Raw genomic sequence first — 26,210 nt, 5'->3', positions numbered from 1 at the left:
GATTGCACGTCTTCCTGCTCGTGCCTCACAAACAGCACCGCACAGACAACATCCTGTATGCACAGAATAAAGGGGGCAGTGCACCCGAGCGCTTGTGGAGTGCTGTGTGACATCATTTGTGTGCAATGACGTTTGTAATTACAGATAATGACGCATAATGTTATAGACAGCGTTAGTATTTAATTTTTCTCTGCCACCTCATATTAGTCACATTTACTCTATTCACGTCTTTATTTTTAAATGGCAAACATAAACATGTCTGAATGATTACAGTACACTTTCAGTCTCTTCATGTAGGTATTACCTACAGAGTAATACCATTTTATTTGAATATTTGTTGGTCTGCAAGACCCACTGAGGTTTAGTGATTGTGCACATGCCTATTGCAGCCAATTGTTCGCAAACCAAACCATGAACTGTGCAGCTAATTACCCGAAGCAAAGCTTTTCAGTCAGAGACATAAACGTCAGTTTGCTATTTTACGAGATCTTATCTCCCTTCCTGGAGTCTCAGTTGCCCGACAGCTGCTCCCAGCCAACAAGCGTCGCAGCACGTAACAAATAACCACGCCCACAAGGCCACAGCGTGGAGTTTCTACACTTTATTTTTTGTACAAACAAGATAAAAATGTGTTCATTAGTGAGCTTTATAGATGCTTGTGGGAGCAATTTGTTATTGTTCAGCAAACAGTTTTCCACTCATTTGTAGGTTTTGCATGCTGGTTGTTGCATCATATCTGACATACAAATGCTTGAGTGGTATCACACTTCTTATCTACCTGTCATGAGCAAACCATACAGACCGCATACATATGATGCTCGTAGCTACCATCATGGGCATTTTAAAGCTTTAAGCCTGGTTCTTTTAGTCGTCATGGTTTATTTAAAACCGATCATCATGCTAACATAAAGGGGTACACAGCAATAAAAGACTACTGCAGACTTGTTGACCAGTGGGGATTAATAATATTTAGTGCAAAAGCTGAAGTGGCTCCCCGTGAAAATGAGTTACTGCCTTTAAGCTGCATTGTTTTTACTGGCTCTTATACAGAGACATTATAAAAATGCTTTGAAACCAGATGTGATGAGAGAGGGGCGGTGGGACTGGGAAACGTGCTTACCAATTAGCTAATGACTTCACAGTTCATGAGCCAAGGAGCATATCTAGATAATCTGGAACATAGTATGACCATGATTTACCAAATGGACCTAAATTTTGGTCCAGCGCGACCCAAAATGTGCAACTGAACCCACAAACTCATGAGGAAAATGCTTACAAAGGTCAGGGCAGGACTGTTTTCCCCCACAGACTTCCATAGGACCAGAAGTGTTCTTCAACCACAGCTATTGCTCCCAGGTGGCCGTTGAAAAGAATGCAGAAGGCACCTTTAAGAACCAGAAGCTACAGTATGTCCATCTTTTGTATAGAACATATTGTACAGATGTCTGTAGGGGAACAACCTACTGCCCCCTCGCTGTGTGACCTGTGTAAGCATGAACTCTAGTTTATAGAAACTTTGTTGATATTAAATGGAAAATGTGGTCAGTTTTGTAAGTTATGGTATTTGGATAACAACTTATCAATCTCAAGCCAGGTTGGTTGCATCCATCTTTTATTGACTGGCTTTTTAAGCCAGCCTCCTCAAGGATTCATTGTTTTTGGCATCCGACTTTGGCTTCGGGTGCTGCTTGGTCTAAGTGCTATGCTAAGCTAGCAGGCTAATTTGTATTTTATGCATAGATGTAAGTCTGGCAGTGAACACGTCTATTCATTTTAATTTACTAAGACCTTTTTAAACTATTAGGAATTATAAAAGGAGGCTTTGTAATTTCTGTCATTATTATTATTATTCAATAAAGAGCCATGTCAGAAAAAAGTCAAAGAAGGTAAACGTACTAGCTGGATATAGTGGATTACTAATTTTCCCAAGGGGCCACATGAGAACTGGAGGGCCTCAGCAATAAGCTGAACTCCTTTTTTGCTCAATATTCATTTTTTGTCTTTTAGCTTATTGGTCTCGCTCCCCTAAAATTAAGGCATATTGTAATAGCCTTGAAAAGTAAACTGCAAACTCTCTCTACAGATGTATTGTACTAAGTCAGGTTCTGCGTTTAAGGTCATTTAAGTGTTCCAGAGCTCCCCTCTGTCTGTGGTGTAAAATTAAAACTTGGATTGCTTTTAAAAGTCTGTTTTGTGACTTCAAACACGCCCTTCCTGATTAGTAGCTTCAAGCCTGCAGGCCCAGGGCAAATAATTAACCTCCAATTCTGCAATTATCCCAGCAGGCAAAAGAAGCATTGAAAGACAGAGTGGACCTGAGCTGGAAGTGCGTCATGCTTAATTTTCGAATGCGCCGACTGTTTTTAGTCGCCAGTCACACACTGGCAGCAATCTGCAGCACTTTGGATAACCTGTTGATTCTGAAAATGGTTTCATTTTCTCTTTACGTCAAAAACCAGCCGGATCTAAACAACCATCTTTCCAAACTAAATAGACCCACATCGGCATGCAGTAGTGTTATGTTAGAGTGGGTAAAGAAACTCAGCAGGGCTTTAAAGATTGAAGAGATTTAAAACAAGGAAATGGAAGTGTGAAAGCCCGTCTGTCTGTGTGCCTCTGGCACTATAACTTACTAAAGTCAAAGTATGTGGTTTTATTCCTTATGCTTGATGATAAGAAGTTTAAATTATGTGTCTTTTACCATGAAAAACCACTTTCCATGTCATTTTAACCTACAAAATATTGTTAAAAGCTGCTTTAGAAGGCTTTTCTACACTCAGGGGGTCACTTAATCCAGTTGGAGTTTCTGGAAATCAACGTGTAAGCACATGGATACAGCCTGGTGTTAATGACAGAAAGAGACCAGCGTCATCATGGGATACTGCCTCTGCCTGCTGGTGATGACAGATCAGGCGAGGCTGTGATGTGCAGAGGACAGTCAGGGAGAGTGTGACAGTGGTTTTCCATCTGCTCTGATATTGGTTGTGCAATGACTAGCTTGGCTCTTTAGAGTGATGGTGTTAATGGTCATTTTGATGTGAGGGTCACCTTGTTAGTTTAAAAACGAAGTCTTTTACAAGACAGGAAATAATGGTGCAGTGACATGACAGATACATCACAGTGTGTTGCTTTTTAAATGTGATGTGCTCCTTGACAACGACAGGTGAGAATGAAGGAAGGAAGCAGCAGACTTTCAGCACATTTCTCTTTGACCAGACTCGCTGCTGGAAAAAACACGGCTGAGAAAAATAAAAGCTTTGCAGAAAAAAAAAGTCAACAATAAGTAGAAAGTTTAAATACGGCATGTTCCTTTATCCACTTTTGCATCTTTTTGTTTTAAATCAGCATTCAGACATGACTTTCATGTCATTTCCTTCTTATTTGGGTCTTTTTGCACTTTTATCTATGTACAATAAAAGCTTTCAAAACAAAAATAAAAATTAAATACAATAAAAACAATTTTAAAAAGCTGCCATTTGGTCTCAGCTTTAATTGTTGTCAAGATAGTTTATTAAATCCAAGGCAGGGCATTAAGTTACACCTTGTTACACCTTGAATTATTGACATTACTGGCTGAAGGTCAGAAGGATGACGCTCCTACAATCTGTGTGTGTCCAGGAGGAACTGAGAGAGCTGCACAGCTGGTCTACCTGTGCCAATACTCCCTCCCTGTGGTTTAGTGAGTCATTACACTTCAACGCAGAGCAGTGAGTAAAATTAGGTTTATGCACAGAAGTGAGAGAAATGCTCAATTAAAAAAAAAAGCACATGCCAGTATTTATGCATGTCTTCTATTTAAATTGACTATAGACAAAAATGAAATCTAGTGTCAGATTAAGCAGTAGAATAGAAACATCCTCAAACATGTTTTGGAGCACAAGAAGGACTTTAAAAAATGAGAAAATGAATAAAACAAAATCTGACATTGTCCCTTTTCTACTTTGTTCTAAGACATTTGAACTAATGTTTGAGCAGCAAATGAAAAAAATAATTAATAAAATAAGTGTAACTTCTCTACTTTATCATTACATGCTAATAGCACTGTATAAACAGCGGAAAAGGCCTCCAAGTATCTCTGCAGAAGAAGCCGATACCTTTGTCGTTTTACTGCATGATGCCTACATTTCCCACAGTGCAACTTGACAAGCAGATAATCAGGTGTCCTCACAGTATTTAATGTAAGCTTGAAATGCAAGCCCTTACCCTCAATAACAACGCCACAAGTGACAATTTAGCCAAAACAAAAAAAAGTTTGAAACGTTAAACTGAGGTTGTTTCCTCCTTTAAACGAAGTAAAATGTAGAAAGCAGCAACACCAGATCACAAACCCTGTTTTATGAGCTGTGCCGTAAACTTAGTTAAAGAGAAAAGTTGGACAACCTTGAAGCTCTGTTCACTTTAATTACACTGCAAAAGCATTTTTTGTGCAACAAGCTTATAACTAAGCTTAACAAGTAAGTAAGTAAAACAGTGAGCTGAATTTATCATCACTTTCTGTTTGCAGGTACCTGGTTTGAAGGTTTCTAGGTACCTGCTAGCTAAGAGGAAATACAGCAAATTAATAAAAACATGTCACAGAAAAGCAAAACAAACCAGAATCTGTAAGGCCGCACACTTTCCGTATGGCTCAAGTCTTTAATAGTAGGAGTAAAATGCAAAGAATATAAACACTGAACTATTCTGTAAGAAATGAGACTGTAGGCCTGCTTTCCACCATTCAAAGATTAAATGTAGATATCAGACCTAAGCCAGTCGCTGCATTAGTGATGGTGAAGAGAACAAATTCATTTTGCACAAGTCGGAGAAAAGAGTCAAAAAGCTCCAGAAAGATGATGGTAAAGTCCCTCATACAGAATTAAAAGCTGCAAGGTGAATACACTCAGATTACTTGTAACAACACTGAAAGGATTAACGTTAAAAAAAGATAATGTTATTTTCTATTTTGCTTCAACTGTCAACAAATCCCAAAAAACAACAACAACAACAACAACAGCTATAAATATAATTACAACTTCTCTGTCCTCTCTGCTACTGTATGTCTTATAATTTCGGTGACACTGTAGGTGATTGTTTGCTGTGTCTCAGTGAGAAGAGAGTAAAATCCACGTTAAACAGGACACAGTCACTGGGTTACACTGCCTGACTTTGATGGTTGCAGTCCTGCCCCTCGTGTGTGGTGATGTAGGAGAGAAGGTCAATCGATGTCACGACGGCAAATAAAATCTGCCTCTGGAGGGCCGACCCATCGACCCCGTCTGCACAGAGGCACAAAACTGCTGATGGACACAGATCTGCTAATCTCATAAACACGTATTTTATTTACAATATAGAAAATATATCAGATCTTTAAACTGAGACACACCGTTACAATAATAATACAATGTTTAAAGCGTTAAATGTTGACTTTGATGGCAGCATCACGAAGGAAAACAACAAAGGAAAGCCAGAACTGCAGTTAAAAGAAGAGGGGATGTTACACAGTGTCGAACACGGCCGTGTCCCAACTTCATTCAGACATCAAATTTAAAATCAGTTCTATTGTGAATAAAATATCAGCTTTTTTTAGGGGGGGGCTAATAATTCACTTATTTAACAGTTGATTAATCCAGCCTCTGGGTCTCTTTTGTGTGACTGTGATTCAGCATCTTTGGTTTTGGTCCATTAGTCAGTCAAAAAAGTGGAGCCCTCGCAGCTTTGTGAATGACATTTATCAACCATGCAATAAACAGCTGATTATAAAAGTGATCTGCACATAAATGTTCTGCATAAACACTATTTAGGAAATGGATTTTCTCACATTGCGTTTGATTGTGAACCACCAGGGCAAAGTTATCAGTTTTGAGGATATGGGAAAGCTTCCCCAGGTCGTCTGTCAGGTGCACCTGAAAGCACAAGTGGAGGAAGATTAAACAAGCGTGTAAAAACGTTCATTATGTCATCAAAGGTCGCCATGAAGAGCTCTGCACTCTCTGACTGACCTGTTTGAAGGCTTTGAGGAGCACCGCGCTAACAGCCGCTGAAAGTTCAACCTTCCCCGCCAACAGAGAGGACAGAATGGTTTCCAGAGTCACTATTCCCAGGATGGCCCTGTGGAAATACACAAAACCCACAAACTCCCATCAGACTCCGGTGATGAGAAGACTAACCTATCATGTCTCTGCCTGCTTATTTCAACCAAATGTCAAGATTAAAAAATGGGTAACCAAACTGGACGATTAATCAATGTAGTTTTTAACTAGAGTTTATCTTGAGACGAGATCCAACTTATATGGTTACACACTCAAATACAGCTAACCTCACATGGGGATTTACACTGGAGGGACAGGGTTGTAATGTATGTGTATATACCCACCAGACGTCCAGCTGCCCACACACATCTTTAAACTACAACACACATCTTAGCAAGCTGAATCAATTGACCAGAGGCAATGAGTAGTTAAGTCCACTAGAGGGCAGTCATCCTGGCACAAGTCAAGGACAGGACCCCAGGCAACCAAGAACTGCCAAGTACCAACATTCACAGGAAGGCAGGAACGTGTCCCATCTCCCACAGGGACCAAGGCTCAGGAAGCCTCAGGCCTGGCATTTATAATACTAACCTGATGTAGAGAAGAATAGACATACCCTGACTCAGTGACGACTGGTGCCTGATCCAGTGAGTTCTCCTTTAGGATCTCAATGGTTTCCTGGCAGGACACAGAATGTGTGACAGTGAGGGGGGCAGACAGGTGTAGACTCTGAACAGTCCGGTTCCACCACCTGCAAGACGGAAAAACAGAGGTTTTAACACCAACCTGCTCCGTCATACCTCCTCTGAGGGGTATAAGCTATAGCTGATTCGGGGTGTTTTGTTATTATGGTGTTTTTTACCAGGGTTTTGGGTCCATTTGAGCGTCCAAGCAGAGGAAGCCTTTCTCACACATCCACTGATCCGTCAGGAACTTTGACCTGCAGGTAAAAATCGGTGAGTTTGAAGAAGTGTGCTGAGGTTTGGTCAGACTTCCACCTAAAACATGTCTGACTCTAGAAAATCTGTTTTGTAATGGTTGCAGCATTTCAGTTATGGACAGGAAAGACACGTGGCTGTAAAAAATAAAAATGAAAAAACATAACAGCTGAAAGCCATCTCTCATTTTCTCTCACCTTTGTCTTGTAGAAAAAAATCCACATAAAAAAGAAAGTGTGTTTGTGTACTGATGTCTAACTGCAGAGGTTACTGATTTTTCTTTAGCATGTTTAAAAGCGGCAACATCGGTTGAAATGTTTTATAAGTTAGCTTAACAATTATCGGCTCGTGTACTGTTAAATTTGGTGCACACATTCATGCCTTAGGCCCTTATTTTAAATCCAGCACCATGAGATTGAGGCCAAAGTTTTGTCAAAAACATTTTGTTAAATCCTCAAATACCATAAAAAAAATTGGCATTCCCATCAGCCTCTGCTGTATTTTGCTTTTTTCATTATGTCAGTCCTTACAGATTACTGTGGACTTCAGGAAGCACACAGCCCCACTCCCCCCCATCATCCTGACTGACACCCCCATCACCTCTGTGGACTCATTCCGCTTCCTGGGTACCACCATCACCCAGGACCTGAAGTGGGAGCCCACCATCACCTCCGTCATCAAGAAAGCCCAGCAGAGGATGTACTTCCTGAGGCAGCTGAAGAAATTCAACCTGCCAACACGGACGATGATGCAGTTCTACACTGCAATCATCGAGTCCATCCTCACCTCCTCCATCACCGTGTGGTACGCTGGAGCCACTATCAGGGACAAACAGAGACTGCAGCGTGTTGTGCGCTCTGCTGAGAAGGTGATTGGCTGCAGACTCCCATCTCTGCAGGACCTGTACACCTCCAGGACACTGCGGCGTGCAGCCTCGGATCTCAGCTGACCCTTCTCACCCTGGACACAGTCTGTTTGACCTGCTCCCCTCAGGCAGGAGGCTCCGGTCCATTCGCACCAGAACCTCTCGCCATAAGAACAGTTTCTTCCCCTCTGCTGTTGGACACATGAACAATAACCATATGACTGTCCCCGCCACTAACACATGACCCTACGCTGTGTCACTGCATCATTCCATGTTTGGCACTGATCACCACCTGCACTCATGTATATATCTTTCTACGTAGCACTCTTAATTCTTATTCTCATGTATATATCTCATGTATATCTCATGCACATATCTTTCTACGTAGCACTTTTAATTCTTATCCCTACTTTTATTTTTTCATGTCTATTTAAGTGCTATTTATGACACTATGTTTGCACTGAAGCACCGCAGCAATTTCCTAATGTTGTAAACCTGCTCAACATTTGGCAATAAACCCCTTTCTGATTCTGATTCTGATTCTTAAAGCAAATAGAAAAACTGGAATTAAAGTCTTTGGACTTTGGAAACTTCAATATTTTATTGGCGCCGACTTTATAAAGACACATCGTGTAACATTTACAGTTACATGTGTCTCTTCCTCTCTCATTTCCTGTCACTGCTGTTCTGTCCTTAATAATGGGAAAAACATCCACACAAAGGGTTTCAGTGCTTTTATGTTAAATTCTTGTCTAGCTAATGGCTGGTGGGAGCCACATGGTTACTGCTTTTAGCGAGACATAGCTCAGAGGAGGAGAGTCCAACTCTTTGAAACCATGAAGATCTCTAAACTGTTCAGTGGACTGATTCATTTCTACACACATTTACACATTTTTGAGGACAGAGCTAAAAACTGTTGGATGGTCTGTGGTTAAATTTGGTACATATGTTCATCCGCTGGCTTTTAAAGATTTCATTAAAATGTTCTTTTTAAATGGGGAAAGATTATAAAGCATGCATCTTTAATCATCTAAAAAAAAACAAGAATGGAAGCAGAAATTTTAATACATTTTCTCTCTAATCCACGCAGGATCAAAAGTATACGTACCAGCCCCTGGCCCAAAATCAGCAGCTTCAAGTTCAACTGAAAAGAGCAGCTGCCCCACATAGACAAGCCAAATGCCTTCTGAAGCAACGTTTTATGATCAGAAGGGACAAAAACTGAGCTATTCGGCCAGTTACAAGAGGTGTATTTGTAGGAATAAAGCTGAGGCTTTCACAACAAAGAAGATTATAGCATCTGTTCATGCTCAAGGGTGTTTTGTGCCCAGTAGTGTGTATGGATGCACAAATAATGAAGAAGGAAAACTACCTCTAAATTCTGAAACTTTACATCAAATTAACAGCTAGATAAACTTGACCTGATAAAACCTGGACACATTAAGGTGTTCCAGCAGGACACAAACACACATCCAAACTGGTTTTGGAATGGAAATAGCAAGCTTGTGAAATGACCATCAAAAAGTCCTAACATCACCCCTATTTAAAAAGTATTGATGTTCATGGGCATGATGAGTGCATGTAAACGTCTGCCCACAACTGTATTTTTGAAGGCATGAAGGCCTGTGAGCCCTCCAGACTCTCACTGGATTCAAAGTGTATCTGCCATTGTGTCTCGTACATGTAGTTGCGGACAGAGTCAGGCAGGATGACCACACAGCGCTGCCCCTCCTCCAGCTGCTCAGCCATCTTCACAGCTGCTGCCATCGCTGAGCCAGAGCTTCCACCTTCAGCAAAACAGGCAAATCGATCATTTAGAGCGAACTGAGGTTGCTCATAACATACCACAACTCACTGATATGAACTTACCGCACAAAAGACCCTCCTCTCTGATCAGTTTGCGGGACATAAGGAACGTTTCTGTGTCGGTTGATTTGTACCAAACATCCACAATCTGTGCAGATTCAACAGAGACGGGCGTTTAGCAAAAATACTCACTTTCCAAATGTGCACGTTAACAAAAATACTCACAGATCTGTCCAGTACTGTGGGGATGAAGTCAAGGCCGATTCCCTCCACTTCAAATGGAAACTTTTTATTCTTCCCTTCTGAGCCTTCCAGAACAGAGCCTTCAGGATCCACACCGACTACCTAAAAACAGACATGAGGAATTGGGTAAGAGGCTGCAAACACTGCAGGGTTAAACAGTTATCAAGTAATGTTTGATGGAGCTGCCAATACATGCATTGCTTCACTGATGGATATGCATCAGTGTGAGTCAGAAATAATAATAATAAGAATACAGTAAATAAAAACCATTCATTAAAGACTGTGGACTGATAGGTTGTGTGGTGCTCACTTTGACATTTGGACATCTTTCCTTTAACTTTCGAGCAACACCAGTGAGCGTGCCGCCTGTGCTGACTCCAGCCACCAACATGTCCAACTGACCTAAAACAAAAACACATTTTCTTTTTCAAGCTGTAAAAAAGTTTTTTTTTAATAATAATATAATTTCACATTCATGCCTAATAAGCTAATATGAACGATTAGAGGAATTTTCAAGGTTTAACAAAAAGAACCAGCAATATGCCTTCATTTATTCATGCAGTTTGATATACAGCTCAGTGTTTCAGGCATGTTTCTTGTATGATTAAAAGTAATTTAATACATTTGTGCAAATAATGTGGAATCTGTCCATAGGTTTACTGTTCGTCTCCTCCCAACCGTTGACATTTTGTCATGTTTTCATGAGAAACAGCGGGAACGGGAGTTACATGTACTGTTTCACACGCCTCCATGGGCAGGCCAAGTCTAACCTCAGTGCACAAAAAGATTACTTCTGATTGGATCACTTCCAAACTCGTCCCACCTCATGTCTCCAGAAATTCTCATTATACTTTGTTTTTTGTTGATGAAAGTGTCAAAACAAAATTTTGACACTTTTTTTGTGCGTTCGTTTTTATTTGGTTATTGTCTTTTCTCGTTCTTGTTTTCATCAGGAAAAAAAAAATGGATGTTGAGAACAAAATTAACGCTGCTCCTCAGAGCCAGGCTCAGACTTTCTACTTCAATGAGTGAAGGGAGAGAAAGAAAAGACTTAGTGGCAGAGCCATGGTTTTCTTTTCATTACCCTCAAAATCAGTTGTTGAATTAAACATGTACAGCAAAAATTAGACTCAAGCTAGAAGATACATCAAAAATCAGAGTTTCTATCAGCTCGAACCATCACACTGCTCCAGTATCTCCTCAGCCGTGGTGTCGTAGTGAGCCAGGGGGTTGCTTGCATTGCCATACTGGTTGAGGATGTGCGAGTTGGGGATCTCGTTCTTCAGACGCCAGGCCGTACATATATGAGACTCTGGTGAATCAAAAGCTGCAGCTGTGGGTGTGCGGACAATTTCTGCCCCGAGAGCTCTCAGGACATGCACCTAGGACACAGGAGAGGATGAAACTTCAATACATTCCTCCCACTGAAAAGAAGAAGAAGAAGAAACAGAGCTACTTACCTTCTCCATGCTCATCTTCTCAGGCATCACAATGATGCAATGGTAGCCTTTTACTGCAGCTATGAGGGCGAGGCCAATACCTGCACAAAGAGCAAGATTTATTTAAATGACCTTTTTCCTTCATCATGGAGCTACAATACTGCACTTCAGTTCGGTTTATGTTCAACTGTATCAAACACTGAGCCTTCAACCCATTTGTTCATTCACACTGATGTACCCGTGTTTCCAGAGGTGGGCTCGATAATGGTGTCTCCTGGTTTAAGGACCCCGGCTCTCTCGGCGTCCTCCACCATGCGCAGGGCGATCCTGTCTTTCACACTGCCTCCTGGATTGAAGAACTCACACTTGGCCACTAAACACAGTCACCCGTTAAAAAGAATACTGTCATACTACACAGATAATGTGTAAAAACTGAAATTAAACTATCAGAAATGAATAAATAAACAGATAAAAGAAACGTATGAACAAGAGGAGCCTGTAGAGAATTTATACTGCTCATCTTGGCAAAGCTAAATGTGTTTGGCACATTGCGTTCGGATAGGTTTGAAAAGATCAAAGAACCTGGATCTTGAGATGGGCCGCCAGTATGAAATAATGAAGAATAAGGCGGGAAAACCTTAACAGTTTTCAGCTTTCCAGCTCAGTTTAATTTACAGGTGTTTTTGTTCTTTCATCCAACAGAGAAAGAAAGTCTTTCAGTCTCACCTCTCCATCCAGGGAACGAGCTGCCTCCTCATACAAAACAACAACAGTCTCACAGTAGGAAACATGATACTTCAACGCTCCCTTCTCAGCTATTTTGCTTGTTCTACGGCTGTGCCACAGTCATTCAAGGCCCTGCTGTTTACTTCTCCCATTTAAACAAGCGAAGTTTCGTGCAGATTCATTCACATAATGAATCTGCATGAAATGCATAATAATCATTCTAATGTTTATTTGGAAGATTTTGCAGAAACTGAAAGTAAAAATAGTCAAAGTGATTGTGTGCAGAGAAGCTTATGGATTCTGCTTGTACTGATATCCAGGCATGTGTGGGTGTGTCACATTTTACATTCATACTCACAGATATCACACTTGAGCCCAAACTCTTTTGGGATTTTGTTCAAGCGAACCAGAGGTGTGTGTCCAATTTTCTCAAGGATGCTGGAGAGGATGCCAGAGGGCTTGGTGCTGTAATGTACGAGATAACACACAATTAACAGTCATTACCATCTTGGAGATACCATACACGATGTCATGTTCATTACATCTCGTGAGAGTTTAATTACAAAATACCAGAAATATCAGAAGTATCACTTCAACATACTCTAACTGGCCAGTTTGTTAGGTACACATTTTTATCATTGGGTTTAACGCCCTTTTTTCTTTCAGAAATGCCTTAATTCTTTATGGCATCAAATGGGTGACATGACCCATTTGATGCTGCAGACCAGGTGCCTGACGTTCCACCAAATCCCAAAGATGCTCTACTGGATTGAGATCTGGTGACTGGAGGCCATTTGAGTGGAGTGGACTCATCGTCATGTTCAAGAAACCAGTTTGAGTTGATTTGCGCGTTGCAGCACGGTGTCCTATCCTGCTAGAAGCAGGCATCAGAACATGGGTACACTGTGGTCATAAAGTGATGGACATGGTCAGTAACAGTACTCAGGGAGGCTGTGGGGTTTAAATGATGCTCAGTTTATACTAAGGAACCCAAAGTGAGCCAAGAAGATACCCCCCAAATTATTATACCACCAGCAGTCTGAACCACTGACACAAGGCAGGATGGATCCATGCTTTTATGTTGATTATGCCAAATTCAGATCAGGTGAAGTTTTTCCAACCTTCTATTGTCCAGTTGTCCCTGTGAACTGTAGCTTCAGTTCTGGTTTTTAGCTGACAGGAGAGGCATCCAGTGTGGCCTGCTGCTGTAGCCCATCTGTTTTAGGTTTGATATGTTGTGCATTCAGCGATGCTCCTCTGGATAACTTAGTTGTAACAAGTCTTTTCCCTCTAACTTCTGTCATCAACAAGGCATTTCCCCCCAGAGAACTGGACATTTTTGTCTTTGTTTGACCGTTTTCAGTAAAGCACAGAGATGGTTGTGTGAGAAAATCTGAGTAGATCAGCAGTTTCTGATAGTTCTGAGTCAATTAAGTCACCGTTCTTCATTCTGGTGCTCAGTTTGAACTTCAGCAGGTCATCTTGATCATCTTGATCATCTCTACATGCATTGAGTTGTTGCTGTGTGATTGACTGTTTATATGTTTGCCCATGAGTGTATGTGTGACATCTGTTTGTGAATCAACATTCTTTTACAGCTGTAATGGAGTTTCATTATTTAAAGACTGAGCTTAAGCTCAGAGCATTCTCTCCTCTACACAGCGACCTCTTTATTTCTCCAGACTCTTACCGTGCTGAGTGGCTATGAGGCGACTCTGACATGGGTGCAGCCAGCTTCCAAGTACACCTCCTGGGCAAATCAGGACGGATCCACTTCGTCTCATCAGGAGTCTCGTCTGTGTTCTCCAGCTGAGTCTCAGTGAATGATTCATCCTTATCTTCACCATCAGCAGGTAACCTGTCACCACTGTTCACAGCTGCTGTAGCCTGACACACACTTGAAGATGCTTTAGCACAAGTGACTTCTGCATTTGTTGGGTTAGCTGCAGATGTGCAAGGAGAAGGAACTTCTTCCAAGGATTTTGTACCAAAATCAGTGGGCATGGTTCATCTGCAGCAAGATGGGACACATATTACACCACATTTACATCAAGCTTTCAAAAGTTACTGACAAATTGGCAAGACCTTTTGTTTTAGTGGCCACTTAATTTGACTCATTCATCAATGACTGCATGTTAACCTATCCCAGCTGTCTTAGGGGGAGAGGCAGGGTACACGCACAGGTCGCCAGCCTGTCGCAGGGCTAAGTCATAGACACAGACAAGCATTCACACTCACATTCACATATGCAGGCAACTTAGAGTTTCCAGTTAATCCCTACTAATTGCATGTCTCTGGAATTTGGGAGGAAGCTGGAGTACCTGGAGAGAACCCACACAAACACAGTGAGAACATGCAAACTCCACACAGAAAGACCCAGGCCTGATGGTGGAATTGAACTCAATAAATAAGCTACACATTATTTTATCTAACCTTAAATTAATTTAAAGCCAATTTGCATGACACAGTTTGATTGATGTCCTCCAGACATAATTTTAAGAATATGTTGCTCCTTCTGTGTCCACCCACACATTTCTTTGGCTGCCACTGGCCGACACAGGTCGCTGGTCCATTACGTGGCCAACACAGAGAAAAAGACAACCGCACACTATCACACCCCCACCTACAATTTAGAAGCATCAATTATCCTAGCAAGCACGTCTAATCAGTGGAAGGAAACCCACACAGACACAGTCTGGCCACACAAACTTCACACAGACAGGCCCCAGCCAGACCGCAGTAGTAGTATGATCCTTTATTCTGTGCTGTTTTTCAGCTTTCTGGTTGTGGGGTTACGCTTACTTTCCTTGTGCTTGATATGATCCTGTGTTCTGTGCCTTTTGTCTCCTACTTGCCTGAGTTGCTAGGTTTGTTTATTTCATTTTTCCTCTGTTCCTTCTCTCTTTGTGTGTCTGTTCCCTCATTACCCTCTGTGTGTATATATATATTATCCCTGCCCTTTGTCTCTCTTGCATCGTAGCCTTGTTCCTGAGTCCTACGTTTAGGACCTTAGTCCTGCCTGACACACAGCCTAAAGAAGAAATACATATTCCGACTCCAGTTTCAAAAGACTTCCAAGAACACCCAGCCCGCATAATAATAAAACCATTAATATATACAGTCACAATGTTACAGTCATCTGTGGCTATAGGGACCCAACATTTCTGCTTAATCTTCAGAATAAATATAATGACAATTTCATTCACTTTGTAAACCATGGAATATGATTACATACTTTATTTTGTGAATTAAATCATATACTGCACTACTGAAAACACTGAACACTTAAAAAAACAACAACAACATAAAAGTACTAAAAGTACACAGCACAGATGTACTTCTGCATTTTAAGGGTGACCCAGGTGAGGAAACCACACCCAACTCTCGCTGGCTGATACAGTTAGCTAAATCGGCTTAGCTAAAAACTTACCAAAACATTTACTCACCAAGACCATGAGAAAGTAGTTGGACATTATCAAGCTGGCACCACAATCACTTTTACTTTCATTCCTAAACAAGAAGAAGAAGAAACAACAAGCTTTTTTTGTCCCACTCCTGTGTTGTTGCATTCAGGTCCAACCGGAGTGGGCGGGACTTGTTTCCTCCCTCCAATAGAATTTCAGTATATGCCCTAGGGGAATCCAAACTTCAGTAATACACAAATTAACCTAAGAGCTGGAGTTCTAAATCAGAATGTAAAATAAGACACACAGAGAGTTGCTGCTAGTGGGCTACATTGTAATAACATTGTAACAAGTGAACTCTGCTTTCTGCTGATAGCACACAGGTGAGTCCTAGTTTCAGCATAACCGCAGCCTGGAGATAAAAACAGGAATCAACATGTTTCTCTAACTGTGTACTGAAATGCTGAATTCCTACTAACTGCAGTTAAAGGAGTGGTGTGCAATAACATTCACAGAAAGGCATGGAGTGACGCCCACCTCCATACACATGAACGAATATATCTTCCTCCGCTGTTTAGAAATTCAAGATAAATTGAATCAGATTAAAACATACCATTTGCACTCCCTCTCTGCAGAAAGACACAAGCCACTCACCTGTGTGCTGGTATTGTGTCAAAAACTGATTTCCAATATTTGCCATAAAAATGATTGTTGGAATTTAAACAGTTATAAATGATTGCTGGCATCTAAGATATGCCAAACATATAATATCAAGTCATTTTGACTCAACAATAAAAAAAATTTGTGTATTCACTGTTATATTTCCTTTTAATTTTAATGTCTCACCAACATTAAAAATGTTTTTATTCAAGAGTGATCCGGCCATGAGGGCAGCTGAAATAAAATAAAAAAATCCAATTTCTGTGAACACGCTGAGAGACCAAAAAGAACTAGATTGATTATACTGCAGTTGCAATAAGGCAGAGTCATAAAATGTTTGCAAAACAGGTTATTTCTTTATTTTCTATATAACCACATAATAAACCCCGTTCACTACAGTCTAATTACAATGTAAGTAAATATTAGACATAAAAAGCACACGAGAACAGCAGAAATCATTGTTTGGCTTTTTTGGCACAACACCAACAACATCTGATATCTCCTATTGGTGCCGTTTCTGCATCATCATCATAATGTTGGTCCATGATCAACATTGTAACTGACCAATAACATTGTCATGATGTTATATGCTTTGCATTGTGAGGGACACAGAAGAAACAAAATATGCCTCTGTTTATATCATACTTCTGGACATAATTGTATCTATATTCATTTATACAACATAATAAACTATTTTATCAACGTAGGTTTCTCTTAGTCAAATTTAGGTTATGTTGGTTTGCTAGTTTTTAAATGTATAAACTAACTTCTTGGCTAATGCTAAGTGACTTACACGGAGCAAATAAAGCAAATTGATAAAAACATGTACAAAAAAAGAAAAAACACTAAACACAAAGGCACCACACTTAAAAAAGACATTATGTGTGGCAGGAAAAAAATGCAAAGAATAGAAATATTTTTACTGTATTGTAAGAGAAAAGAGTGATAAAGTTTCAGAAAGATGATGGTAACGTCCCTCCAAAAAAAAACTAAGCTGCCCTTTAACTGGAGATTTTTCACTCATTACAAGATGCACAGTGTTTAAAAAAAGAACAAAGATAGCTCTGAATAGTGCTTTACAACTTCTCTGTCCTCTCTGGAGCTCTATTATTATTATCATCATCATTATTATTATGATTATTTCAGTGACACTACAGGTGATCGTTTGCTGTCTCTCAATGAACAGGAAGTAAAATCCACGTTAAACAGGACACAGTCACTGGGTTACACTGCCTGACTTTGATGGTTGCAGTCCTGCCCCTCGTGTGTGGTGATGTAGGAGAGAAGGTCAATCGCTGTCACGACAGCAAATAAAATCTCCCTCTGGAGGGCCGACCCATCGACCCCGTCTGCACAGAGACACAAAACTCCTGTTAAACACAGAAGACTGTTGTGGTTTGTTTACTGCACAGGCTCATGAACAAAGTTTCCCATGTCGTCCACAAATACAGGTTTTAGCTCAATGATGGAAAGAAAGAGCCATATGTGAACATGATCCAGGAGAATGCAAATGTGTGATTGTAAATCAGTGTCTTTGGGTGTCACAACCAAAATGAAGCTTTGTGAATGACATTTATCAACCATGCAATAAACAGCTCATTATAATAATGATCTGCACATAAATGTTCTGTATAAACACTATTTAGGAAATGGATTTTCTCACATTGCGTTTGATTGTGAACCACCAGGGCAAAGTTATCAGTTTTGAGGATATGGGAAAGCTTCCCCAGGTCGTCTGTCAGGTGCACCTGAAAGCACAAGTGGAGGAAGATTAAACAAGCGTGTAAAAACGTTCATTATGTCATCAAAGGTCGCCATGAAGAGCTCTGCACTCTCTGACTGACCTGTTTGAAGGCTTTGAGGAGCACCGCGCTAACAGCCGCTGAAAGTTCAACCTTCCCCGCCAACAGAGAGGACAGAATGGTTTCCAGAGTCACCATTCCCAGGATGGCCCTGTGGAAATACACAAAACCCACAAACTCCCATCAGACTCAGGTGACGAGAAGACTAACCCATCATGTCTCTGCCTGCTTATTTCAACCAAATGTCAAGATTAAAAAATGGGTAACCAAACTGGACGATTAATCAATGTAGTTTTTAACTAGAGTTTATCTTGAGACGAGATCCAACTTATATGGTTACACACTCAAATAAAGCTACCTCACATGGGGATTTACACTGGAGGGACAGGGTTGTAATGTATGTGTATATACCCACCAGACGTCCAGCTGCCCACACACATCTTTAAACTACATCCCTGCAAAGTTTAACATCTCTGACTACAAGTGAGGTGGCAACACTGCTGGAAGTGTTAATAAAAACATAAATAATCACTGAAGTTTTAAAAGCTGTGGGAAATACAAGCTTCACATGTTCATATTATTTATGTTTAAAAATATTTCAGTTGGGTAGTTATATAAAGATGAAAATAAGACAAAAAGATCAGACAAGACAAAGGTCACAGACAAAGTGTTAGAATCTCTTCCTGACACTGTGATGTCATCCCGAAATTCAATTTCCACCATCAACTCGAGAACAGAGCCACGTTTCAGTGTGAAATCCTGAGATCAAACTACGACCTGTGGAACATCTGCCGAGCATTTAGCTGCTCTGCACGAGCAAAGATGACGATACAGAGGATGAGATCTGTTTCCCTGAAATCTCCATGGAGACCACTGTTTGTGTTTATGCTGGAAGTTCCTGTCCTCTTCCTGTTTATACAAGGTCATATCCAAACAGAGCATTTATAATACTAACCTGATGTAGAGAAGAATAGACATACCCTGACTCAGTGACGACTGGTGCCTGATCCAGTGAGTTCTCCTTTAGGATCTCAATGGTTTTCTGGCAGGACACAGAATGTGTGACAGTGAGGGGGGCAGACAGGTGTAAACTCTGAACAGTCCGGTTCCACCACCTGCAAGACGGAAAAACAGAGGTTTTAACACCAACCTGCTCCGTCATACCTCCTCTGAGGGGTATAAGCTATAGCTGATTTGCGGATTTTTGTTGTTTTTTACCAGGGTTTTGGGTCCATCTGAGCGTCCAAGCAGAGGAAGCCTTTCTCACACATCCACTGATCGCTCAGGAACTTTGACCTGCAGGTAGATACGGGTGAGTTTGAAGAAGTGTGCTAAAGTTCAGCCAAGGTTCCACCTAAAACACATCTGACTCTAGACAATCTGTTATTTATCAGCTGCATCACTGCTTTACGTCAGTTTTTCTTTTTTTAATGCTGACAGCTTTATTGTGGGATTTATTGGTTAGGGATAGGACATGGCTGTAAAAATAAAAGAAAGAAAGAAAGCATCCTAGTTGAAACACATGTGTCTCTTCCTCTCTCATTTCCTGTCACTGCTGTTCTGTCCTTAATAATTGGAAAAACATCCACACAAAGGGTTTCAGTGCTTTTATGTTAAATTCTTGTCTAGCTAATGGCTGGTGGGAGCCACATGGTTACTGCTTTTAGCGAGACATAGCTCAGAGGAGGAGAGTCCAACTCTTTGAAACCATGAAGATCTCTAAACTGTTCAGTGGACTGATTCATTTCTACACACATTTACACATTTTTGAGGACAGAGCTAAAAACTGTTGGATGGTCTGTGGTTAAATTTGGTACATATGTTCATCCGCTGGCTTTTAAAGATTTCATTAAAATGTTCTTTTTAAATGGGGAAAGATTATAAAGCATGCATCTTTAATCATCTAAAAAAAAACAAGAATGGAAGCAGAAATTTTAATACATTTTCTCTCTAATCCACGCAGGATCAAAAGTATACGTACCAGCCCCTGGCCCAAAATCAGCAGCTTCAAGTTCAACTGAAAAGAGCAGCTGCCCCACATAGACAAGCCAAATGCCTTCTGAAGCAACGTTTTATGATCAGAAGGGACAAAAACTGAGCTATTCGGCCAGTTACAAGAGGTGTATTTGTAGGAATAAAGGCTTTCACAACAAAGAAGATTATAGCATCTGTTCATGCTCAAGGGTGTTTTGTGCCCAGTAGTGTGTATGGATGCACAAATAATGAAGAAGGAAAACTACCTCTAAATTCTGAAACTTTACATCAAATTAACAGCTAGATAAACTTGACCTGATAAAACCTGGACACATTAAGGTGTTCCAGCAGGACACAAACACACATCCAAACTGGTTTTGGAATGGAAATAGCAAGCTTGTGAAATGACCATTGAAAAGTCCTAACATCACCCCTATTTAAAAAGTATTGATGTTCATGGGCATGATGAGTGCATGTAAACGTCTGCCCACAACTGTATTTTTGAAGGCATGAAGGCCTGTGAGCCCTCCAGACTCTCACTGGATTCAAAGTGTATCTGCCATTGTGTCTCGTACATGTAGTTGCGGACAGAGTCAGGCAGGATGACCACACAGCGCTGCCCCTCCTCCAGCTGCTGAGCCATCTTCACAGCTGCTGCCATCGCTGAGCCAGAGCTGCCACCTTCAGCAAAACAGGCAAATCGATCATTTAGAGCGAACTGAGGTTGCTCATAACATACCACAACTCACTGATATGAACTTACCGCACAAAAGACCCTCCTCTCTGATCAGTTTGCGGGACATAAGGAACGTTTCTGTGTCGGTTGATTTGTACCAAACATCCACAATCTGTGCAGATTCAACAGAGACGGGCGTTTAGCAAAAATACTCACTTTCCAAATGTGCATGTTAACAACTATACTCACAGATCTGTCCAGTACTGTGGGGATGAAGTCATATCCAATACCTTCCACTTCAAATGGAACCTTTTCACTTTTCTCCTCTGAGCCAACCAGAACAGAGCCTTCAGGATCCACACCGACTATCTAAAAAACAGAGATGAGAACTGAGGTAAGAGGCTGCAAACGGTGCAGCATTGGAGCTGCCAATATACGGATTGCTTTACTGATTAATATAAATCTCAGCAAAACAAAACTTTTATTTCAGATTTTAGATAAGTGGGTTGAGAGTCTCACTTTGACATTTGGACATCTTTCCTTTAACTTTCGAGCAACACCAGTGAGCGTGCCGCCCGTGCCGGCTCCGGCCACCAACATGTCCAATTTACCTAAAAACAGAAACACATTTTCTTTTCCAAACTACAAAAAACATATATTTTTGGGATTCAAATAAACACCTGTTCCATGGGGATTCGCAGTTACAGGAAAAACTATTTACGCCTTCCTTCATTCATGTCAGTTTGACGTATTGATCTAAGTTTCAGGAAATATAAAACACACACCGTAAAACTGTAGGCAAATCATCACTTGTTCCAACTAAGGTCTGCAAAAGATCATCTCTGTTTGCACAAGACAAATCTTGTGCTACAGCAGCAGAAGACCACACTGGGTGTTACTGACAGGAGTGAATGGGAAACTTCTGCTGCCACATTCGAAGGGTAAGGTCAAAATTTGGCATAAAAGATAAGATCATCTTGTGTTAATGGTTCAAGGTGGTGGTAGTTTAATGGTGTGGGGGGTCATTTCTTGAAAAAATTCAACTTCAAGCTAGAAGATGCATCAAAAATCAGAGTTTCTATCAGCTCGAACCATCACACTGCTCCAGTATCTCCTCAGCCGTGGTGTCGTAGTGAGCCAGGGGGTTGCTTGCATTGCGATACTGGTTGAGGATGTGCGAGTTGGGGATCTCGTTCTTCAGACGCCAGGCCGTACGTATATGAGACTCTGGTGAATCAAAAGCTGCAGCTGTGGGTGTGCGGACAATTTCTGCCCCAAGAGCTTGCAGGACATGCACCTAGGACACAGGAGAGGATGAGACTTCAATAGATTCCTCCCACTGAAAAGAAGAAACAGAGCTACTTACCTTCTCCATGCTCATCTTCTCAGGCATCACAATGATGCAATGGTAGCCTTTTACTGCAGCTATGAGGGCGAGGCCAATACCTGCACAAAGAGCAAGATTTATTTAAATGACCTTTTTCCTTCATTATATAGTTATAATACAGCCGTCAGCTCATTCGCTCAAACTGATGTACCCGTGTTTCCAGAGGTGGGCTCGATGATGGTGTCTCCTGGTTTAAGGACCCCGGCTCTCTCGGCGTCCTCCACCATGCGCAGGGCGATCCTGTCTTTCACACTGCCTCCTGCATTGAAGAACTCACACTTGGCCACTAAACACAGTCACCCATTAAAAACAAAAAAAGATATATTGCATCAGGGAGTGTTCAAAGTTAATCCAAAAGGTTTGCATTAGATAATGCGTGACAAATTTAATATGCATTGTAAATAACTAGGACTGAACCAGTGCAGAGAGAAGAATAATAGTTAATCTATTAACCTTTACCAGGTCACTGACGACCCATCTATGGTTGGTAATTTGAGAGGAAACATCTTAAAGCTTTTGAAATAAAACCTCTATATAAAACTCTAAACTTAGATGACTCCCCAATCACCCGCTAAAAGGTTAACAAGTATGAAAAGCATGCTTCTGTCATCTGTAACTAGATTCTGGTTCCCACAAGAATCTAGTTTTTACTTTGCTTTTATTTGTCCTGCTGAAAGTGCGTGTCTACGCCAGTCCACGTCTTTTATTTTCACAGAGAACAGTTCATGTCAGATCTCCCTCTGTAATCCTGACTGACTGTGTTTGAAGGAATTAGGAAATTCAATTTGTGGAGTGTGAGATCTGGATCTGCTCTTTTGCAAACTCATAGCAACACAGGGATAATGACATGCCTGCCAGCTACTGCATCAGCAACAACATGTTGTTAAGGTACCGGAACAAATATAAACTCTATTATTTCTCAAGTTTAGAGCTGCATTTTATTTGCAAAGGTTTTCTTTTTACTCTGTTGGATGACAGAACAAAGAGTCTTTCAGTCTCACCTCTCCATCCAGGAGAGCGAGCTGCCCCCTCATACAAGAAAATAACAGTTGCACAGTGAAAAAACATAAGGCCACCAGCTACATGATACTTCAACGCTCCCTTTTTAACAGCTGAGCAGGAAGCCAAGAGGGACACAGTGGGTTCAACAGCCCTAGCTTAAACAACGGCACCTCTTCCACTCGGATGCATCAACTTAACAACATATCCCCTAAAAGACATTCTTTTACACAAATATGGTAAGCCAGGTGAGATGTCACTCTGTAATCTGCTGCTGCTCAACTACAGTCTCATCCAAGCAGAGGTTTTTTTCACCCCACTAAACACAGTAAACTTATCAGCTTTCTCGCTGCTTAGGAGGGAGAACAATAAAGCTGCTGTTAGGACATTTAAAGCATCTTCTATCCTGAAAATAAGAAGACTGCACTCCTGCTCATTTTCTTGCAAGGACATATCAACGTCATTTTGGGGTGAGCGAAGGGGACTATTCAGAGAGAAAACTTAACATTTCACATCCATAAATATCCATAAACCCATATCTTTTGGATTAAAGTTGTAGCTTTGCAGTACAAGTACATGGATAGCAGTCAGGTTAAGGATCATGTTATTTATTTATTAAGGTTAATGTCATGTTTTATATTCTAAAAGGTTAATTCTGTTTAAATCTGTTTTGTATAGTACTAAAACTTAAAGCATGAAAAATGTGAACCTTTCTCTAAGTTTCCTTTTCCTTTCTTTTTTACTTATTTATTTAATTAGCTTACCCTGTTGTGTAATATTCAAGCCTCTGCTTTTACAAGCAAACTTTCAATTAGACTTATTTGCTTGAATGCAGAATAATAATAAAGATTTTGCAAAACCGTAAGCAAAAATAAGTCTTTTTTTTAAATCATCTTCTTACTTTTACATAATTTGTCACATCTTTTACTCACAGATATCACACTTGAGCCCAAACTCTTTGGGGATTTTGTTCAAGCGAACCAGAGGTGTGTGTCCAATTTTCTCAAGGATGCTGGGGAGGATGCCAGAGGGCTTGGTGCTGCAATGTAAGAGATAACACACACTAGGAGATACCATACAGGATTTCATGTATCTGATGAGAGTTTAACCAAAATTAGTGGAATTGTCAGAAATATCATCACATCATACACTCACTGGGCAATTTGTTAGGTACACCTTGCAAGCACTGGGTTGGTTTTCAAAACTGGCTTGAAAACCAACCCGGGAAACATTCCTCAGAGATTTTGACCCAACATGATACTATCACACAATTCAATCACCTCACAAAGATTTTCTTTTGGATTGAGATGTGGTGACCTGTGAGCTGAGATCATCTGAGCTTTACAAACACTAAAGAGGGAAAAGTGTAAAAAAAAAACAAACCCCTGTACACTAATCCACCAACACAAAGTGCCAGAACCACTGATACATGTGATACATGGCAAGATGGAGCCATGTTTTCATGTTGTTTACATCAAATTCTAACCCTGCCGTCTGAATGTGGTGGAAAAACATCACCATTTTCCCTCATTCTGATGCTTTGTTTGATCTTAAGCAGGTCATCTAGATCGTGTTTACATGCACTGAGTTGCTGCCATGTGACTGGCGGTTTACATATTTGCATTAACCAGCAGTTGAACAAGTGTACCTAATAAAGTGACACATCAGTGTATGTGTGACATCTGTTTGTCAAATCAGAATTAAATATTGCTGGTGACTCAACTCTGCTGCAAAAAGTGAAGTAGACAGAGTCACTAGTTTTATTTAAAGACACAGCGACCTCTTTATTTCTCCAGACTCTTACCATGCTGAGTGGCTATGAGGCGACTCTGACATGGGCGCAGCCAGCTTCCAAGTACATCTGCTGGGCAAATCAGGACGGATCCACTTCGTCTCATCAGGAGTCTCGTCTGTGTTCTCCAGCTGAGTCTCAGTGAATGATTCATCCTTATCTTCACCATCAGCAGATAACCTGTCACAACTGTTCACAGCTGCTGTAGCACAAGTGACTTCTGCATTTGTTGGGTTAGCTGCAGATGTGCAAGGAGAAGGAACTTCTTCGAAGGATGCAGCACCAGAAACAGAGGGCATGGCTGCAGTGGGATGAGACATATATTATCATCAAGCTGTATTTTTTTATTTTATCTAACCATGCATTAATTCAAAGACAACTAGCATTAAACAGTTGGGTTGATATCCTCCAATTATAATTTTAAGAATTTGTTGCTTCTTCTGTCTCTGTCTCCACATTCCATTTATCCAACTTTGTCTTTGGACAGTGGGAGAAAACCCACACTGGCCACCTACACGTCACACAGACAGGCCCAAGCAAGCAAGCAGGCTTGAACCTAAGCTGTGTTGCTGTCAGGCAGCAGCACTGACCCCCACAAAATATGTAAGATCAGATCTTACATAATTTTCTAGTGTTTAATCAGTTTTTATATTTTTTGCTCATTTATATCACAGCGCCACAGTCAGTGTTGGGGAGTAGAGGAATACATGTACCGCCGTTATGTATTTAAAATACAAAATATGAGTAACTGTATTCCGTTACAGTTACCATTTAAAAAGGTGATATTTAGAATATAGTTACTTTGTTGAAATAAATGGATTACACGGCGGTATTTTCCTGATTCATATTGTCACGGGTCAGGACTGTTTGGGTTTTGTTTGACTGTGTGTTTCCTGGGTGAGAGAGCACCTTGTTGTTGTTGTTGTTGTGCTAAGCTACAGAATGCTACAGGCATAGCCCTAAAGAATGTAGCCTCATGGGCAGTGTAGTCCGTGCTGCAGGGAGAATGGACTGCCATACCCGTTATGTGTCTGTGAGCGCGAGGAGGGAGAAAAAGGAAGTAGAAAAGTACAAGCTGTCATCGAGTAGAAACGGGAGCTGGAAGCATGTAAATATAATAATAACCACTGCAGCCAAGAAGAGTGCCTGAGGAGCCCAGTTGTAAGTAAGCTATTAAGACTCAATTGTACACTGTGTTCCTGTTTTCCTCCGAAACAATAAGTTCCGTTGGAGCAGCCTTTCAACCCTCTCTGTCTCTCGCTAGCAAAGTTGACTCACACGACAAAGTAAAGCTAGTTTTCAGCTATGAGCCCGACACAGAACCCGCCGTATTAGCCAGAGGTCCCTTTACTACGGTTCGGAGCCGCGGACCTTCAGTAATAGTAATAAATCACACAGCAATAGTACATTCATGCAGTTGTAAAAAACATGATAATATATTAAGTAATCCAAAGTATTCAGAATACATTACTCTCATTGAGTAACGTAACG

General features: G+C 40.9%; 2 protein-coding genes across 5 annotated transcripts; both read right to left on the bottom strand.

Annotated features, from left to right (window-relative positions):
* Window positions 1-1,487: 1,487 nt before the first annotated feature.
* On the bottom strand, window positions 1,488-15,871 carry LOC102294933 (cystathionine beta-synthase). Of its 3 annotated transcripts, XM_042213644.1 has the most exons (15): window positions 15,472-15,859; window positions 13,716-14,036; window positions 12,384-12,490; window positions 11,538-11,672; window positions 11,321-11,400; window positions 11,038-11,242; window positions 10,171-10,262; window positions 9,843-9,962; window positions 9,681-9,765; window positions 9,493-9,598; window positions 6,871-6,948; window positions 6,625-6,759; window positions 5,979-6,087; window positions 5,798-5,882; window positions 1,503-5,255 (listed from the first exon to the last, which is right to left on the bottom strand). In XM_042213644.1, exons 2-15 carry the CDS (start codon window positions 14,027-14,029, stop codon window positions 5,131-5,133), a joined length of 1,776 nt encoding a protein of 591 aa, XP_042069578.1. In that variant the 5' UTR covers window positions 14,030-14,036; window positions 15,472-15,859; the 3' UTR covers window positions 1,503-5,130. The 3 variants fall into 3 exon arrangements, with proteins under 3 accessions (XP_042069577.1, XP_042069576.1, XP_042069578.1); XM_042213643.1 differs by having other exon boundaries at window positions 1,488-5,882; window positions 15,456-15,871; XM_042213642.1 differs by having other exon boundaries at window positions 1,499-5,882; window positions 15,472-15,862.
* A 538-nt stretch (window positions 15,872-16,409) lies between these two features.
* On the bottom strand, window positions 16,410-25,048 carry LOC102291411 (cystathionine beta-synthase). 2 transcript variants are annotated; one of them, XM_042213645.1, is made up of 14 exons: window positions 24,732-25,048; window positions 23,860-23,966; window positions 22,080-22,214; window positions 21,908-21,987; window positions 21,634-21,838; window positions 21,061-21,152; window positions 20,791-20,910; window positions 20,629-20,713; window positions 20,441-20,546; window positions 19,110-19,187; window positions 18,872-19,006; window positions 17,934-18,042; window positions 17,753-17,837; window positions 16,410-17,438 (listed from the first exon to the last, which is right to left on the bottom strand). In XM_042213645.1, the coding sequence occupies exons 1-14, from the start codon at window positions 25,037-25,039 to the stop codon at window positions 17,314-17,316; spliced, it is 1,770 nt and encodes a 589-aa protein (XP_042069579.1). In that variant the 5' UTR covers window positions 25,040-25,048; the 3' UTR covers window positions 16,410-17,313. The 2 variants fall into 2 exon arrangements, with proteins under 2 accessions (XP_042069579.1, XP_042069580.1); XM_042213646.1 differs by lacking the exons at window positions 20,629-20,713; window positions 20,791-20,910; window positions 21,061-21,152 and having other exon boundaries at window positions 24,732-25,046.
* Window positions 25,049-26,210: the final 1,162 nt, after the last annotated feature.

Source organism: Haplochromis burtoni, unplaced genomic scaffold, assembly GCF_018398535.1.
Source record: "Haplochromis burtoni strain Fernald_Lab_line unplaced genomic scaffold, NCSU_Asbu1 Contig_462, whole genome shotgun sequence".
Lineage (NCBI taxonomy): Eukaryota > Metazoa > Chordata > Actinopteri > Cichliformes > Cichlidae > Haplochromis > Haplochromis burtoni.
This window is presented reverse-complemented; position numbering and strand designations above follow the sequence as displayed.

Coding starts and splice junctions, on each gene's coding strand:
- LOC102294933 (XM_042213643.1), bottom strand. CDS start 14,029: ATGCCCACTGATTTTGGTACAAAATCCTTGGAAGAAGTTCCTTCTCCT. Junction 11,401..11,537: donor GCCCACCTCTGGAAACACGG/GTACATCAGTGT, acceptor CTCTTTGTGCAG/GTATTGGCCTCGCCCTCATA. Junction 11,243..11,320: donor AGAAGATGAGCATGGAGAAG/GTAAGTAGCTCT, acceptor CCTGTGTCCTAG/GTGCATGTCCTGAGAGCTCT.
- LOC102291411 (XM_042213645.1), bottom strand. CDS start 25,039: ATGTCTCATCCCACTGCAGCCATGCCCTCTGTTTCTGGTGCTGCATCC. Junction 21,153..21,633: donor GATACTGGAGCAGTGTGATG/GTTCGAGCTGAT, acceptor TTCTGTTTTTAG/GTAAATTGGACATGTTGGTG. Junction 19,188..20,440: donor GACTCTGTCCGCAACTACAT/GTACGAGACACA, acceptor ATCTACCTGCAG/GTCAAAGTTCCTGAGCGATC.